Consider the following 17,658-nt stretch of genomic DNA (forward strand, 5'->3'; position numbering starts at 1 on the left):
CTAATTATCTTTAAAAGACATAGTTATCAACGTTTAACAAAAAAAAATACCTCTTACAGTTAACTTTTCTGAAAACCTGCCTAGTCTTATTTGATGTATTAAGGTAACTTTTAAAAAATGAAATCTTTATATACAAATAGAACTAATTAAATCTACATGTCCTGTTTGAATGATGTTAGTGGGTATAGACTACCACGTTCAGCCATCCAAAACCTGTAGAAAAAATAAAAAGGGAGGAAGTTGGAGGATGTTTGTCTTTTAATTCACCGGGGAGTAAATTCCCTGCCACCTGTTTTGCCAGTTCTGGGGTTTTTTTGTGTGCGTTCTCTTACCCTGGCCCTCCTTCCTCTGCTCCCTAAAATGCTGCATCCCAACTGGCCAAAGGGCAGAAAGGAGGCAATGGCAAACACAATGGAAGGGGTTTCACAAGACTTCATGTGGCCCCAAGCATCCTGTCCTTCTTCCCTTCCCCCCACATATTCACTGCCAGGCCATCTCTGTGAAACACCTCTTCCCCCACCCCCCGACTGGATTCTGCAGGTTGCCCCCCTAGTGAACAGAAGTCTGGTGTTTTATAGCAAAGTGTTCTGTGAACTACTTAAAGGTTTGTAATGTTTCATTTTTAACTTACTGGACCACAACAGATAAAAGCTGCTTAGCCATGTGGAATTTAAAAAAATTTCTGGTTTCTTCAAGAGATTGTTGTAAATGCTGTATTTCCTCTAGTATAAATTCTAATTTATCTGAGCAATTTAATCACATGTATGGATAGGAAATAAAAAGTACCCACAGAGTAATAGGCCAATTCTTCAACTGCAATTTTAAGATTGTTACAGAGTGGTGGTGATTGTGACATGGTGTCTTGGTGTATGTTAACAACTGTAGCAGAGTGTTAATTAAGAATGATGTAATCTGCAACTGCAATTATTAGTATTGTCTGTTTAGCTGGATAGGAGCTAGAGCTTGCTTTAGTTACTTTAAAAGCTTCAATAATAATGGTAAGATTAATGTTTTATTTTCACATCTGCTCATGAGACAGTTTTAAAATCCTGACGTTTAAAACGCAATAGAATGTAAACATAAGGGCTTCTGCTCATTTACATGTTAGCCAGATTTTCTAACTGATTGCTGCTTGAATCTAATCTGCCATCTCCTGCTGCATTAGCTACAACAAACATTAAATTTACATACTGATTTCTTATTTTGTGTTAATGTAAATAATCTGTAATTACAGTAAATTTGGACTTCTGTTGACATGAGCGTGTATAAATCTGAAAATTTAAAATGGAAATGTTAATTACCATGTGTCATATCTATCCATCTAAAACTCTGAGATATTTTTGGTGGAAAATCCTTATGCCTTAAAAAGATCTTGCCTAATGGGAAACATTGAATGAATTTTATAAAATCTTGTAGAACTGAACTAGAATAAATACCAAATACTGGCAAAATTGAACCTAGCCGTCAGCTGTGGGATCTATCAGGTTCTCAGAAGTGCTGAGGAACTGCTCAAACCTTTGAAAATCAGGGCATTTATTTAGATGCCTAAATATGGATTTAGGCGTCTAGCTTTCAGCACCCATTTTTATAATATTGGCCATAGTTTTTATCTAGAATAAGATTCAAGAAACACTACACTATTTTAACCAGGAGATACTGATTTTTCTAACCCATTGTTATCTCCTGGACAGAAACAAAATCAAATCTATCAACCTTAGCTATGTCTTCAAAAGTTTCTCACTGGCAGAGCCATTCCAGAGGTCATCAGGGAAGGGACTGCTTTGGGCTGCATATTGCCTTTAAATTTCTTCCATGGCTGATTTGAGATGGTCAGAATCAATTACATAGATTTATGTTAGGTGTGGCTTGCAAGGATTCTCATTGACATTCTCAGTGAGTCTCCAGGATGTTGGTCCCATGAGCCTGGACAACTGAGTCCGTCTCACAACACAGGCAAGTTCGGTGGCCTGGAATATTGTAGTCAATAGAACTACTTGCATGTGTAAGGACAACTTGAATGAATAGATTTATGAGATTGGCTCCTATCCCTGTAGCTAAATTGGTGGGTGGGTAGTATTAGAACATTGTATCAAGAATTACTAGTTTCAAAAACATATATATTTGTATTAATCTTTCAGCATGCTGGAAGAACAGAAATGATTGATACTTCTCAAGAGAGAGGATTTTAGAGGCAGACTTTTTTTTTTTTTGAAAGGAAAAAATAAAATGTGATCATGGCAAAACATGAAGGTCTAATGGCATAGAACACTCTCAAAAGCAAAAAAAAAAAAAAAGTTGCAGGCTTAATATGTCTATACTTTCCATTCTGTTCCAAATTTCCTGTGATTATCACTTGTTATGGCAGTACAAAAGCATTAGTAAGATTTTTTTTATTCTTATTATTTAGTCTGTTTCAGTCAGTTGTTTTCTAAATTCAATCACTTGTTATCAGGAGGACAAAATTAAAAAAGCAAATAAACACAGCTTCATTCCAAAGCTCTTAGAAGAGGTCAAACCAACATAATATTGCACTGGGATCTAATACGCTGTATGCTGTGATGTTTTCTATAGTGGTTTCACTTAGAAATTTTCTTCTGTTTTGAAAGAATTATCAATTCCCACATTGTTCCACATTTTAAGTAAAGTGGATATTTTTCAAATCCATAGAAACTCCGGAGAGTACAGAAGCGCTTTAAATACATCCAGTTTATGTGATAACATGGTTAATAATTATTGTGTGGTGGTTTATTTAGTCCACATATCAGTGAAGATTTTTTTTTTTTTTTTTTTGCTTAAGAATTTGGAGGTATTTTATGGTACATTTAAAAAGTTTGGTAGAGCACATTGTTAGTACTGATTACATGATATGCCAGGTATTTGTTTTAATGCTTGGTGCTTCACACTGAGAAATCTCACACTGGCTATTTTTTTCTGTCTGTTCATTGTGTATTCATACAAATTTTGCCTGATTTACACTACAGCCTTACTGAAGAGCAAAATTTGTCTTGGTATACTTAAAATCAGTGGTGAATGTACATTGTAGTTTGATGTCTTGGCTGGATATAGTTACGTATACATGCCAGCCCAATATTAATTCAAAAATATATGTGCTAAATATACTGTTTGTGGTAATAGCATATGACTCTCAATTTTGAAAATTCGTAAGAGTAGAACATAGCCTTTGAGGTTGCAAACACCTTAGTAGAGAAGGAGTTAACAGGTTAGCTCCCTTTGGTCATTCTCAGTATGCTTTCTTGCCTTTAGGAACAAAAAGAGAGATGATAACATTGTGCCTAGACTTGTCTATGTGGAGTTTAGGGTACTCCTGGGGTTTTTGCAACTAACTGTAAAGCAAGCTAGAACATGCTCATCCCTGATTTTCTTGTTTTTCTTCCAACCATTTCAGTGCCCTGCAGGAGTCATTAAATCAAAACTTCATGCTGATCATCACCCATCGAGAAGTCCAGCGGGAGTACAACCTCAACTTCTCAGGAAGCAGTACCATTCAGGAGGTGAGTTCTGTCTCACAGCTGAAGAATAAATGTAGCTCATTATAGCTAATGTCAACTGTGTTAAAGAGGGCTTATATGTTCTGGTTGGAAACTTCTTTGTTTGATTATTCATTTTTTAGTTTTAATTAACTTGATCCTCAAAGATTACTGTAGATAAACTAACTAACTAGACCTAGAAAGGTTTTAAGAAATGTATTCATTTTCAACATATTTAAAAGAAATAGATTTTCTAACACACTTTACACTTTAATAGCAAAATAGATGAATAATGTTTATTATGAAAGCAATTATTGAAGAGTGAGGAGGAAAGCTAGTTATAGTCCAGGTATGCTTTATTTTTAATCCAGTGACGCTTGCTCTCTTGCTTTCCTTTTAACTTGCTCTCTCCCAGCCAGCCACCCACCCACCCCCATTTTTTTAAAGCACCTTTGGCACAACTGGCTGTTCTGTTTCCTTCACTCTGTCTAGGTTGGGAGCGAAGTGGGTTTTTTTATATAACTGATGTCCTGTTGTTCCACAGAATGGCCAGCAAGGGGTGGTGTTGCAAAGAACAGTGCTGGAATTATGTCCCCTAGAAACAAAGGTAGTCTCTGTTATGCATCTTGCCCTTTCAATTTTAGAACTGGAAACCCTTGTCTGGTTTCTTAATTCTCTTCTACAGCAAAACATTATTGCCAACTACCTCACTTCATGTGACATCCAGCGCACAACCCATTTGTAAGAATCTGGCAAGTGTATTCTAGGAACATGTATGAACCCTTAATATTTCCTGGTGGGAATTCTGAAGATGGAAATATTTGATTTCCAATTTAAATACGTTTTTGTTTGGTTTGAGGTTTTTTTCCCATTCAAGTTTGTAAGATTTAATACATTTTCTTATAAATTCCTACCCTAGAGAGCATAATCTAAATTCTGTAGTATTACAGGAGCAGTAACCCATATCCCTACGGTAAAGAGGCCTTCATCATTTCCATCATTATTAATACTATTTTTCATGATATCTCTAGTTGGGTCATTTTAAATTCCCTTGTCTGGAACATAACATACAAATGTCGTCCCTCTCATGCACATTTTTCCCCCTTTGAAAATGGATTTTTAATATAATTAACTACTTTTAAATATAACTACACAAACACACTGTTGCAACACAACTTCTTGGGGGGGATGAACTTTTGGACTTCCTATAAATAAAAACTGCTTAATTTGAAGACTGTTGGTAATTTATGATTCTAGATTTGTGCTTTTTTAATTTTAATTTTTTAATGAAATTAACTGCTTTTTAGGTGTTGGCAATCACCTATATATTAGCTGTTTCTTGTATTATTTTTGTCTATCTACACAAAATGTTAACACGTTATAATTTCTTCAGTGGCTTTTATTGAGCCTGAAGAAGGAGCCAGAGACCTGATATAGTGACTATGAGATATTGGATATTTTTATGTTCACTGAAGTTGTTTTGTCTGTTGATAATGACAGGATTATTTCTAACATAACAGCAATTCCATTTAAAAAAGAATGTTATAATTCAGGATTCTCATATAAACGACAAGTGTCTTTGTCTCATTCTATGCTTCTGTACTTAGGTAATGCTTCATATGTGATGCATAAAATTATCCATGCAATTCCTGAGCAAAACCAAATGCATTAAAGTCAAAGTGAAAAATATAACTCTAGACCTTCTTACTTTAAGAAGCCTGCAGAAGAGCCTGCAGTTGGATCTGAATGGATGGTCACTTTAAGTCTGTACAGAGCCCCATTGCAATCAGTAGGGATTTGTATGCATGGAAAGGTCTGCTCACATTGATCGAATTGCAGAATCAGAGGCTTGTTTTGGGTGCTAACTTTCTAATTATTATTAATTATTTTTATACTTTTAGCATATGAGAATTGTAGCAAGCAATTGATGAACTTAGTTGCCTTGTGTAGTATTTTTTTTTTCTTTTTGGGGGATCAGTGATTTTTTTTTTTTTTCCTCTCAAGACTGTTGGAAGATTTCTTTTCCACTTTTTTTTCTCATTCACACACCAACAAATTAATAGTTTACGTACTTTTTGGTATATTTTTGTGGTAGCTGAAATGCTTTACTCAAGTTGCGATTGTCTACCACAAGAGGGCAGGAAGGACTATTCAATTATTATCTAAAAATGCCATTCAGTGTTTTCAAATTAGCTTCTTGTATATTAGCAAAAAGGAGTATAATGGCCAAGTTATTGTTTGATTTACAGATAATTGGCATATTGCAGGAAGGAGACTTAATTTCACCCTTTTAAATTAAACAGGGAGATTTAAAAAGACATAAAATATTCATTAATGTTCAGTGATTATAAAGCAGTGGCATATATTTATTTTACCTTTATTACTGTTTCGATGGGAAAATACTGCAAATATTTCAGAAATCGAGTTGGCCATACTGACAAGTTGAAATGTTTAAGCAGTGTTAATGCAATCTACTGACATCTGATATCCTATGCAGAAAGATTCAAAATGACTGCATCAATTATTGAAAGAAATATTTAAAATTCTATAAATGTTCCATTGCTTGCCACAGTTGTATGCAACTGTCTCTCCAGGGCCAGTTGTTTGGATTGTTAAATATATTTTAATGCTGCAGTGACTTGATAGCAGTAAATATTTTTTCCAGGCTGTTTTTCACGTAACATTTAAAAACCATGTCATGAATATTTTTGCAAGGAGTTAGGGTAAATCTGTTGGGTTAACTACCAAGCTTTACTATGTACTCTAGTTTCAGCTCTGTGCTAATTCCTTTTAGAACGTATGTTACAAAGTACCTAAAAAATGAAGAAATGTTTATTTCATGAAACCTTCCTATTTTACATATGTATTGTCCACCTAGAAACAATTGGGCAGATAAGTTTACCGTAGAGATGGACTTGAGTCACAAAGTTCAGATCTGGATCCATACTCACTCCCTTATATACCTTCCAAAATATCTGGGTGTTTGGATTTCAGGGGCTGGTTTGAGTCCATTTGTAAGTTTGGGGGTTTTTCCGCACATCTCCAACCACTTACACTGTAAGATTTAACTAGGAATTAATAGTGCTAAAACTGAATATCAGCTATATTTGATGTGGGATCACCAGGCCAGGCCGTAGGGATGGTTTAAAAATAGTTTGAGTTCCAGTTTTAATTCTATCTTTTTAGATGTGTGAGAGATGATGTTTGGAGCGGTGGTGTGTGTGTTTGCTTGTTTGTTTGTTTGTTTATTTATTTAAGTAAGAGGGAGGAGAATTATTAACTTGGAAACTTAATGATACTGTTAGCCAAAATTGCAAATTAATGTGTGTCACAAGTTTCAAACATGTGTTTGTTCTTGTAAAATTGCTTCATTAAATATGTCCTTACCGGATAGTGTATCAAGAAAAATCTTGATTTTATTTTTGAAATCTGATGACGTTTTTATGTGACAATCAACAGTTTTTGTGTCATCTGTTTAGAGGCTCTAAATTCACAAACTTACATACACATACAGATTTCTCATTGTACTACATAGTGAAATCTCTAAGAAAAGGAGGTGAAGATTCTCTAAAATCGGAAGTTTTCAGTCTAAATGTTTTTTGTTTTTTTATGGTGCTGTGATAACGTCTAAAAGTTATCAGCCGTTGGAAGTTAAAGTAGTATGAATTTTGAGACAAGGAGTGACAAAGATAAATGGGTCTATAGTTGCATTTGTAGGGATTACTAAGAATGGACTAAGACATAGCTACATTCAACATACACTGTGTTCCGTGTCTGTCACCAAGAACCTGATTTCTTCTGTTTTTTAAACGGAGGTGTTTCAATTGTGATGATGTTTCTCTAAAATGAAGTTAATCCTTCCATCTGAAATTCTCTATGTATTTCACATTGTGGGCATGCTACTCAAGGAGAGGCAGGGAGGTTCTTATATCTTTAAAGGGAGTAACTTAAAATTTGTCCTAAAAAGCACATTTTTATTCTCATCTGAAGGTGGAACAACCCACATAGGGTTCATAAATGAAAGCTGCCTCAGTTTAGATGGCAAATTTTGTGGTTTGGGGGGTTGTTTCTTTTTCTGACTGATCATAAAATACACGTACATGCTTCACAGTTTTTAAAAAAGACGAACCGCATAGAAAAATGAAAAACTATTCAGAACTTTTTAACCAGATAAATTTACTTTAAAAAGAACAGACTTTCAATAACTTTTGTGTAATGGTTTGTATTTATCTATATTATTGACTTTATTGGGCTTTGATGCCTAATGTGATTCCTGGTGTGCAGGGCTAGAAAAGAAGCACCTAGTGTACACAAGCTGTGGCCATTAAAGGGTGAAGAAAATAAAATGTGCAGAAACCTTAAGGCCTTCTGAAAAAAGATCTGTGTTGGTGTATTTTTACTGCTGGAAATATCAGACCAGAGTACCAGGCAAAACGTATATGAGGCATTGTGATTCCTGGTAGAACATGAGATCTACATTTAAAATGCAAAGAAGATAGATTCCAAATAAAAGCTTCCTTTGCATGCCTGCAGCTGCTCCCCAGTCCGTTCCTTTAGCCAATAAATTAATCTAAGTGAGGGTAGCTGGTTAGTATCTTACCACCTGTGACAGGTAGTCTGTTCTTTGCTGCCCAAAGACTAGAATGGGTAAGATGGCATAGGAATGTTTCCAAGAGCACCAAAAGCATAAGTAGCAACTCCTGTATGTGCAGCTCTATGGGGACAAGCTATGCTATAGTTATTATTAGCCAACTCTGACAGTCCACACTATCCTCCGGTACATTAACTTCATATTGTCACTCATTCAGGTTCATTGATCTGAGCTTGTACAGATAATTAAAGTGCAGAGACTCTGGAACATAATATTTAACAGAGTAGCTGAGATATGTTGATTGCAGCTGTGTTCAAATCGATGAGCTTCAATCACATTTGTCTTTAGTTTTAATACTTTAAAACATATACATTGTCATTGGTATTTTCTGTAGTGTGTTTGGCTTGTATTGCTAAAAATATAATTGTGTATTGACAGTAAACCACTGCCACTGTTTAAAATTCTTTGTGCCCCTTTCTTTTTTAACTTTAGTTGTTAATGGATAGATGCCAAAAACATACACAAATGAAACCATACAATATAGACAGAGACCTCATTAAAAGAATCTATATAACACCAATAAATATAGACGTGGGAGGAATCCTTTCTGTGTGCAGAAAAATAGTTACTCCAACAGAAGGGAATTCTTGCACTGTTTCCTTTTCATTTTCTTTTTGTGTTTTGATGTTTTATGAAATCATTTTCAAACCAACTGTTTGAGTGAGAGCAACTCATAGTAAAGATCAGAAATTAGCATGAGGAACATGAACTAGATACATCAATCATATTGATCATATTAATATTGCTGCTAAATAATTATGACATAAGTTAGCCCACGGTTGATTCAGACATCAAGATGTCCTAATACTTGTTTGATAAGTTACATCTATTAAAAACTAGTTTACTTTTCAAAAAACATTTTACTAATGTCAAAATTCTTACTTGCTTTGTTTAAATATTTGAGTAAATTATTTTAATGCTAATATACTAGATCTTTAACCATTGTAATCAACTGTTAATACCCAGTGGGCAATGCACATATATTCTATATTGCTGGGATCAGCCAATAACTTTCTTAATATCCAAGAAATTAAAAAAAGGTCTTACTATGATATTGAGTCTAAGTTGAGTATTTTTAATTTCATTTGTTATATTTATTAAAACTGAGTTTTTGTTTGTTTGAGAAAGAAATGAGTTAAATAAATTGATTTTAATATACACTGGATAATTTAATATTACAGCACATACTTTTAAAGCATCCTTCACTGTATTATCCTGAGGTGGTGTAATAATAAACAAGCAACATATATCAAGTTAATGTTTTTGACACTTAAAAGCATAATTGCATGTTGGCAAGAATAAAAAAGATTCTTCTTAAAACTAAAGAGTCATAAATTTCACCCTTAATCAGATTTTTGTTATGGCAAATCTGAGTTGTGTTTTCTAAAATATTCCTGTGGCCTTATTAACTTTTGAGGAATAATAACATATTTGTTAAACCAAGCTGTGTCAGCTGAATAAATTGGTGTTAATCATTTTGTAAAACGGTCACATGTTACACGTTCTATGAGAGAGGAGTCCCTTAGGAAATGACAGTGTAAAAAATATCCACTGTGTACCTGTTTGGAAGTGACAGCTTTATTAGACATTTAAAATTGGTTTTGGAAATAGTTCTGGTTTTAAGTGATTGTAAAGGCAAATCTATACAAGCGTTATCCCTTTTCTTTTTTGAGCTGCAGTAACAAAGCCTATAAGATGAAGGGCATTATTTTACTTCTCTACTAATTATGAAACAACATATTGCTGACAGAATGTTTGATAACCTGTAATTTGTATTTTGGCGGTTTGGAAATGCATAGCTTTAAAGAAACCATTTTCAGTTATCAGAAACTAATAAACATGGACATTTTTATATGCAAGAAAAGGCAGAGAGTAAATAATTGCACTGGTGACCAATACTGTAATAATCCTGTTTTACAATATGCACTTGACAGGTTGTAATAGTGCTAATTGAAGAGACTAATTCACACTTGCTTCATTCTATTCAAAGGCAAAATCAGCAGCTTGTTTTGCTTTTGACCAGATGGTCCTGATGAACACCTACTGTGCACTTTAAGTGCTTTACTAGAATTACAAAGGCTGGGGGCTGCGTCCGACTCAAAATGATTTGAGAAGAGAAAAAAAACTCAGTGCTCAATGGATTTGGTGCAACTAAATTAATTCTAGTGGACCCATTACACATTGAGCCCCCTTTTCAAAGTGCTGAGCCTCCTCGTTTGTTCTGTAGCAATGAGAAAGTGAAAGGCAGATTACTGCAAACAGAAATAAAAAAAAAGTGCTAAAAAAGTGCTATGAAAGGGAGAAAAGAGGCCTTGAAGCCTTTTCATATCATTTGGGTTTTTCAAGTGCGTTATTTTTGGGGAGGGTGGATGTATGAAAAGCCAATTGGAGTTTTTTTTGTTTTAAAGTGCGCTATTTAACTACTATGAATATAAAAGCAAGAGCAACAGTTGACTGAGTTTACTGTGGTAAAGCTTTGTGTGTAAGGATGAATCAAATTCATTATAGTCAATCCTTTGTATTTTAATATGAATGTAGGGTTAGTTTCACAAGACTGTGTCTGTTTAGGATAATTATAATTTAATATTTTCCTTTCATAAAGTTATCACTGTAGATGTCTAAAATTTTAATCAAAGCAGGTTTTTTTTTTTTTACATAGGCTTTGAAGTACCCTGAGAGTTTAAAACTCCAAAGAAAGCTATTTAATTTCCAAAGAAAAGAGACAGGCTTGTTCCAATAGCATTGAGGCACAGATTATTATAACTAATTAGAAGTCACACATCTGTTAGCTTTTGGTTTGTGAACACTTGTAGTTTGTGTGTGTGTATGTGTATATATTTATATAGCCCATAAATGGGGACTGGAGTTCAGGGACACCCTCAAAAGAATAAAATATCAATTTATGAGAAATCATATCCTGCAAATGATCTATCATGTGAGTTGTCCTTACACTCTCAAGTAATCATATTGAAGTGAATGGGTTTACTCATGTAATTTAAGACAACTCATGATGCTAAAAGTTTTTTGGATCAGGCCCTAATTTAGCAAACTGAGCGGTTTTAAGCCACTCAAATTAAAAATGTAATTCAGTATTGTAATTTTGTTTTATGGGTATTTGCTACAGCTTACTTTCAAAGAGTTAATGTGTTTTTGGGCAAAGCTGCTGGCAGAATGCTAGCTATTGAAAAGATTTTAGCATGAAATAACAAGAAAATGTAAGAAGCCACAATTTAGAGCATATGAAGCACCTACATTTCCAGCTCTGGTCATTCAGGATAGCAAAATAATGTTACGTATAATACTGTAATGTATATACATTACATCAACATCAATCATAAACCAACAGTTTTCGCAAGGACTTTTTAAATTGTGATTTCTTTATTTTTAGCTTGTACATCAACGTGTATGGCAGTATAAAATATAACGTTTCCCTGTTCTGCATGTGTATATTGGTTAAAATAATATAATTCCTATGATTTTATAATTTAGAAATGTGTAAAAAAATGAAAAACTGAATTGCAATATTGTTTCATACAATCAGTTTTATTTATTCAAATTATTCTGGGCATAAAGCAACATTTTTCCATCAAACAGCTCAGTTACACTTCTAAATAGGTGCTAATGCTGGAAAAGTTTTTTGTTTTGTTTTTGTTTTTAAACTTTAGTAACAAAGGAAAGAACGAACAATTAGAGAGTATTGGTTTTGTTAGAGAATGTTTTAAAATATTTTATCTATGTAAAGCTAGTTAGTCACTTTACACACAATAAAAAATAGCATAAAAGAAAAATCTGCAGCTAATATAGAACAGACCTGGAATGATGACACTGCAAATTACTTACTTAGCTAGGAGTTTGATGGCTTACTTCTGTTCGTTGCGTTACAGAAGCTTTTTCAATAATGAAGGGCAGTTTGTTTATATCCATGTTAAAAATATTAATCCATTGATATCATAGAAACATACTAAAGAACTTTAAAACAATGTACTGTTTTTGGAGGGTCAAGCATGCAAGGTGGCAATTATTTAACTGATTTATAATCCATATTTCTAGAGGCATGATATATTACTGAAGCAGCCTATGTCTTAATAAACTAGTATAATGTACTATATTATAATATTATCTGATCATTATGCAAAATGTTTATTCAGTTATCATGAATTAATACCTAACAAATACCATGAAAATGCTGTTAAAATAAAATATATATGCTTTTGCCAGTGCATTATATTCAGTGCGAAAATGCTTACTACCTCTATAAATAAAGCCACTTGTTATGATTTTTATCTTTGAAAAGTGCTGTATTCCTATTTTTGTGTAAAGTGGTACATATAATATTAACATAAAAAATATTCCTTTGTTAATACATCAAGAATCATGGGCATAAATTCAAGAACCCTGCACTCATTTAAGGTGTAAAATAGTCTCATAATCACCCTCAATAAATCCCTGTTACTGTTTTTAAAAAGCACTATAAAAGCTCTCAGCAAACATTTGCTATAAGTGGCAAAATTTATGCTTTGCTTTGTGGTAGTTGCGTGACCAGACAGAAGGGTACAGGATTGTTTTAAGGTTTTTACAGCTGCAAGGAAAAAGCATCTGTTCCTAGAAAAGCCTGCATTGTTTAATTTTGACACTGACTTTTCCATGCTGCTTGTACCAGGCGCTGGATTAGGTGCCACCAAGATGAAATTTGTTTTAAGTTGCTCCCAAATGCAGCTGTCCCCATACGTGGCCTTGTAGCTTAAGCAAAGTAGACATAGCCAAAACAAGCATCTTTGTACGGGGTCATCTTAGACTAGAAAAGCTCAGAACAGGAATGTTGATATTGTTGTATCTTGTGAATAGCCAGAGCATTAGTTTTTAGGCTTATTTAGAAGAATTATTAGAATACTCTTACTATGACAGTGATATGATTATAAGTCTAATACTGGTCTAAGACATTGTTTTGACTATGTGAAGAAGTGATTTTTAATCTTGTTACATCTTTGCTTATAAAATTCATTATGCAACTAAAGTAAACTTAACAGCTAGATAGTTCCTATGTTCCTAAATTATATAAAACAGGGCTGTCAATTGTAGTTAACTTAATTTGTTTTGAGTTAATCACTTAACTTGATTAAAAAAATTAGTACTGATTAATCGCAGTTTTAATTGCACTATTAAACAAGAATAGAATACCAATTTAAATGTATTATAAATATTTTGGATGTTTTTCTACATTTTCAAATACATTGATTTCAATTACAACACAGAAAACAAAGTGTACAATACTCACTTTATATTATTTTTGGTTTCGAAGATTTGCACTGTAAAAGATTAGCAAAAGAAATATTTTTCAATTCACGTCATACAAGTACTGTAGTGCAATCTCTTAATCGTGAAAGTGCAATTTACAAATGTAGAATTATTTTTTGTTACATAACTGCACTCAAAAATAAAACAATGTAAAACTTTAGAGCCTACAAGTCCACTCAGTCCTACTCCTTGTTCAGGCAATCACTAAGACGAACAAGTTGGTTTACATTTATGGGAGATAATGCTTCCCATTTCTTATTTACAATGTCACCTGAACGTGAGAACAGGCGTTCGCATGGCACTGTTGTAGCCAATGTTGCAAGGTATTTACATGCCAGATATACTAAACATTCTTATGCCCCTTCATGCTTCGGCCACCATTCCAGAAGACATACTTCCATTCTGATGACACCTGTTTAAAAAAAAAAAACAGTTAATTAAATTTGTGACTGAACTCCTTGGGGGAGAATTGTATGTCTCCTGCTCTATGGTTTTACCTGCATTCTGCCATATATTTTGTGTTATGGCAATCTTCGATGCTGACCCAGCACATGTTGTTTGTTTTAAGAACACTTTCACTGGAGATTTGACACAACATAAAGAAAGTACCAATGTGAGATTTCTAAAGATAGCTATAGCTCTCCCACTCAAGGTTTAAGAATCTCAAGTACCTTCCAAAATTTGAGAGGGACGAACTATGGAATATGCTGTCAGAAGTCTTAAAAGAACAACGCTCCGATGCAGAAACTAGGGAACCCGAACCACCAAGGGTCATACAAATGGTTAGCATATCTGGCATGTAAATACCTTGCAATGCTGGCAACAACAGTGCCATGCGAACACCTGTTTTCATGTTCAGGTGTAAATACAAAGCAGGCAGAATTATCTCCCATAAATGTAAACAAACTTGTTTTTGTTAGTGATTGGCTGAACAAAAAGTAAGACGGCGTGGACTTGTGGATGCTCAAGTTTTATATTGTTTTATTTTTGAGTACAGTTATGTAAACAAAAAAAATTTCTACATTTGTAAGTTGCACTTTCATGATTAAGAAATTGCACTACGGTACTTGTATGAGGTGAACTGAAAATACTATTTCTTCTGTTTTATCTTTTTTACAGTGCAAATCTTTGTAATAAAAATAATGTAAAGTGGGCACTGTACACTTTGTATTCTGTGTTATAACTGAAATCAATATACTTGAAAATGTAGAAAAATTCAAAAATATTCAAATAGTATTCTATTATTTTTAACAGTGCGATTAAAATGGCGGTTAATCGTAATTTTATTTAATCTTGTAATTAATCATGATTAATTTTTTTAATAGTTTGACAGCCCTATATAAAGTGTATGTACTTACAGTAAAATTGAATGATTTACAAAAGTCTTGAAATATTGACATATTTAAATAGAACAATTATTTTTCTTGAAAGTTTCAAGTAAATTAAAAATGAAAGAACACTCCATCCATTTTCTGTTTTCCAGAGTTGTGTGTATTTCTACCCAGCTGGTCTAAAACGATTGATACAAAGCCAAATCTGCGACTGCCTGTTTACAAAGTCTGTAATTTGCTAATGAATTACAATGATAATCTTTCATCATACATGGAAGATTTAGCCAAATAATTTGCTAACCATAAATTTTTATCACTATTTTTTGGATTTGTACCAAGCTTTACATCAACTCAACAAATATTGGGGAAATAATTCAAGATGCAGCTATTCTTGAGATACTTGGAATGCCAAAAGATATGTAGGCATGATAGTGGATAGTAGGTTCAATATGAGCTTGCAATGTAGTATAGCATGTAAATAAATAGACCAAACAACCTTCCTCTTCCCTCTCCCAGTTTTCAGCTGCAGAGGCATTACATCATGGAGCATGGTGGAAAAGTGTTTCTCTATACATCTCTGGAGAGCCAGTACCTAATATGTTGTGTTCACTTCTGTGCACCTACTACAATATAGGAAAGAAGACTAAATGAAGAATTGCTAGACAGAGTCATGACAGAGGATAGTCCAAAAAGATTTACTCTGATCAGGCTGTATCAGAAGGAATGCAAACAGTACTGCAGACATAAACAGTCCTTTTGAAGTCCTCAGTCCACTAAGTTCTCCAGAAAAGACTGTAGCTCTTCACAGGAACCAGTCAATGTGGAGAAAAGTTCTCTGGTTACCCATCTGTCATGGTGGCTAAACAATTGGCATGGCTCATTCTGGGAGACTGCCAGAGGAGAATCCTCACAGCATAGTTGGGCTTCTATGATAAACTAACATTCAAGTGGGAACCCACATGAGCCCCCATGCAGGTATAGTCCTACCCTGAGGGGAACAGATTACCAAGTCACTCTCCCAATTTCTCAGACCAGTTTGTAGCAGAAACTGCCCTTCAGAAAAGGTGCCTCTTTGGGAACTCCAATGGAAAGCCATCACTATAGATGCCAGTCTAAGGCCATGTCTACACTAGAGACCTTACAGCAGCACCGATGCAGCTGTGCCGCTGTAAGATCTCCCGTATGGCTGCTCTATGCCGACGGGAGATAGCTCTCCTGTCAATATAATTAAACCACTCCCAATACATGGCAGTATCTATGTTGGCAGGAGACGCTCTCCTGCCGACATAGAGTTGTCCACATCGGCGTTTCTGTCGGTGTAACTTATGACACTCAAAGGGTTTTTTTTTTTTTCCCCACAGCCCTGAGCGGCATAAGTTATACCGCTAAAAGTGCTAGTGTAGACATAGCTTTAGTGTTTGGCTCACATTTCAACAACTGTTGGCTCAAGGAACTTGTACCAAAAGAGAGGGAGAACGAGCTACAGATCAACCTTCTCAAACGCCAGGGTCTGTGCACGTAGCCCTTTTTTTCAGATCAAAAATCAAATCCAGGATCACTCAGTCCTGATTCATGCTAACAACTTGGTAGTCATCTGTGTATATCATATTCTTTCCCTTGGGTCAAATTTGTCTCTTGTTTGCTAAGCTTCTTTCCCTTCTTTTTCTCTTTTTCCCTTCCTTTTGGGGTCTTTTTATTCTTTCTCCTATATTTCTTATTTTCTCTTTCAGCCTTTCCATTGGTGTTCTCTCTCATTCCTCCCCCATTCCCTCTTTTTATCCCCTGATTTATTCATTTTCTTCTGCAAAGAAAGGTTTTATCATTCACAAAAGACTTCTCTTTTACACAGTCCTTTGCTGCTTTTCAAAATAGAAAAGATCAAGAAGAGTTGCTATTTTTTTTTTTAAGTTTCTCTTTGTGAAAGTATAATACTAGGAAGTTTAAGGTATGTTAGCACCATTTAAAATGTGGTGGTGGTGTTCTATGGTTATTACTACTACTTTCTGCAAAGTTGGAGGGCTGTTGAACTGTAACTCTGAAACTCGTCAATCAATGTCCAGCTGTAGATATTATTTTACAGTCAGTTTTGCATATTAGCTTTTTAAACAAAAGATCAAATTCTGAACAAAATATTATGCCCAATAGCTACACAATATTTTTGTCTCTGTTCATTTAATTCTTGCTTCTGGAATTAATACTTAATAATGTAATTAAAATGTCTTAAGTTTTAGGAAACAAACTCTGTTCACATATCTGTCCTTTTATTAGTTGTAATAATTTTTTCTTTTTCTTTTTTTGTTTTTACACACTTAATTGTCATAAACAGGAAGTATCTCCCTATGCGCTAAAGTGGGAGCCTCTAACGTGAATCCTAAAAACAGTGGCTTTATTAGCAACTACAGGGGGAAGAGCCACAGAATGGCTATGTACATGTACGGCGTGGGATGCTATAACTTGTCAAATAAGCATTGATGCAATATGGCAGGGCAAAGTATTTCAGTATGTGCTTACACAGTAGGTATTTCTCTCCAAATATTTGCATTTGGAATGGGTGTGTAGCACAAATACATGGTAAGTATGTAATAGTGAATAATATTTTGTGTTTGACGTTTACATATGATGTGCTCTACATTTTATTTCTGAATGTTATCTATGTTTTATTCATCTTGAATTAATATATTCTAAATGCATTGATTTTAAAAAGGTTTTTATTATAGTTCTTTGTTAATCTTTGATATGCAGCTGTCTGCTTGAAACACGATGTGCTGGGTCAGTGATTTGGTACTTTTGTTTGAGGCTGCCATCTTGTTCTTCACAATCTCCTACTTCTTTCTTTCTTTCTTTGCCTGGTTATTATGGTTGTAAGGAAAATTTTCAGAATGAGTGTAACCAT

The 17,658-nt window shown here is 34.2% G+C and overlaps 1 protein-coding gene across 1 annotated transcript in view; it reads left to right on the plus strand.

Annotated features, from left to right (window-relative positions):
• LOC113406567 (FAS-associated factor 1) overlaps positions 1-17,658 on the plus strand; it is a 323,445-nt gene that overhangs the window by 110,556 nt on the left and 195,231 nt on the right. The window contains exon 7 of the mRNA XM_026651889.2: positions 3,407-3,512. Within this exon, the coding sequence (XP_026507674.1) occupies positions 3,407-3,512 (106 nt within the window). The remainder of the gene's footprint in view (positions 1-3,406; positions 3,513-17,658) is intronic.

Source organism: Terrapene carolina, unplaced genomic scaffold, assembly GCF_002925995.2.
Source record: "Terrapene carolina triunguis isolate 2854851 unplaced genomic scaffold, T_m_triunguis-2.0 Scaffold105, whole genome shotgun sequence".
Lineage (NCBI taxonomy): Eukaryota > Metazoa > Chordata > Testudines > Emydidae > Terrapene > Terrapene triunguis.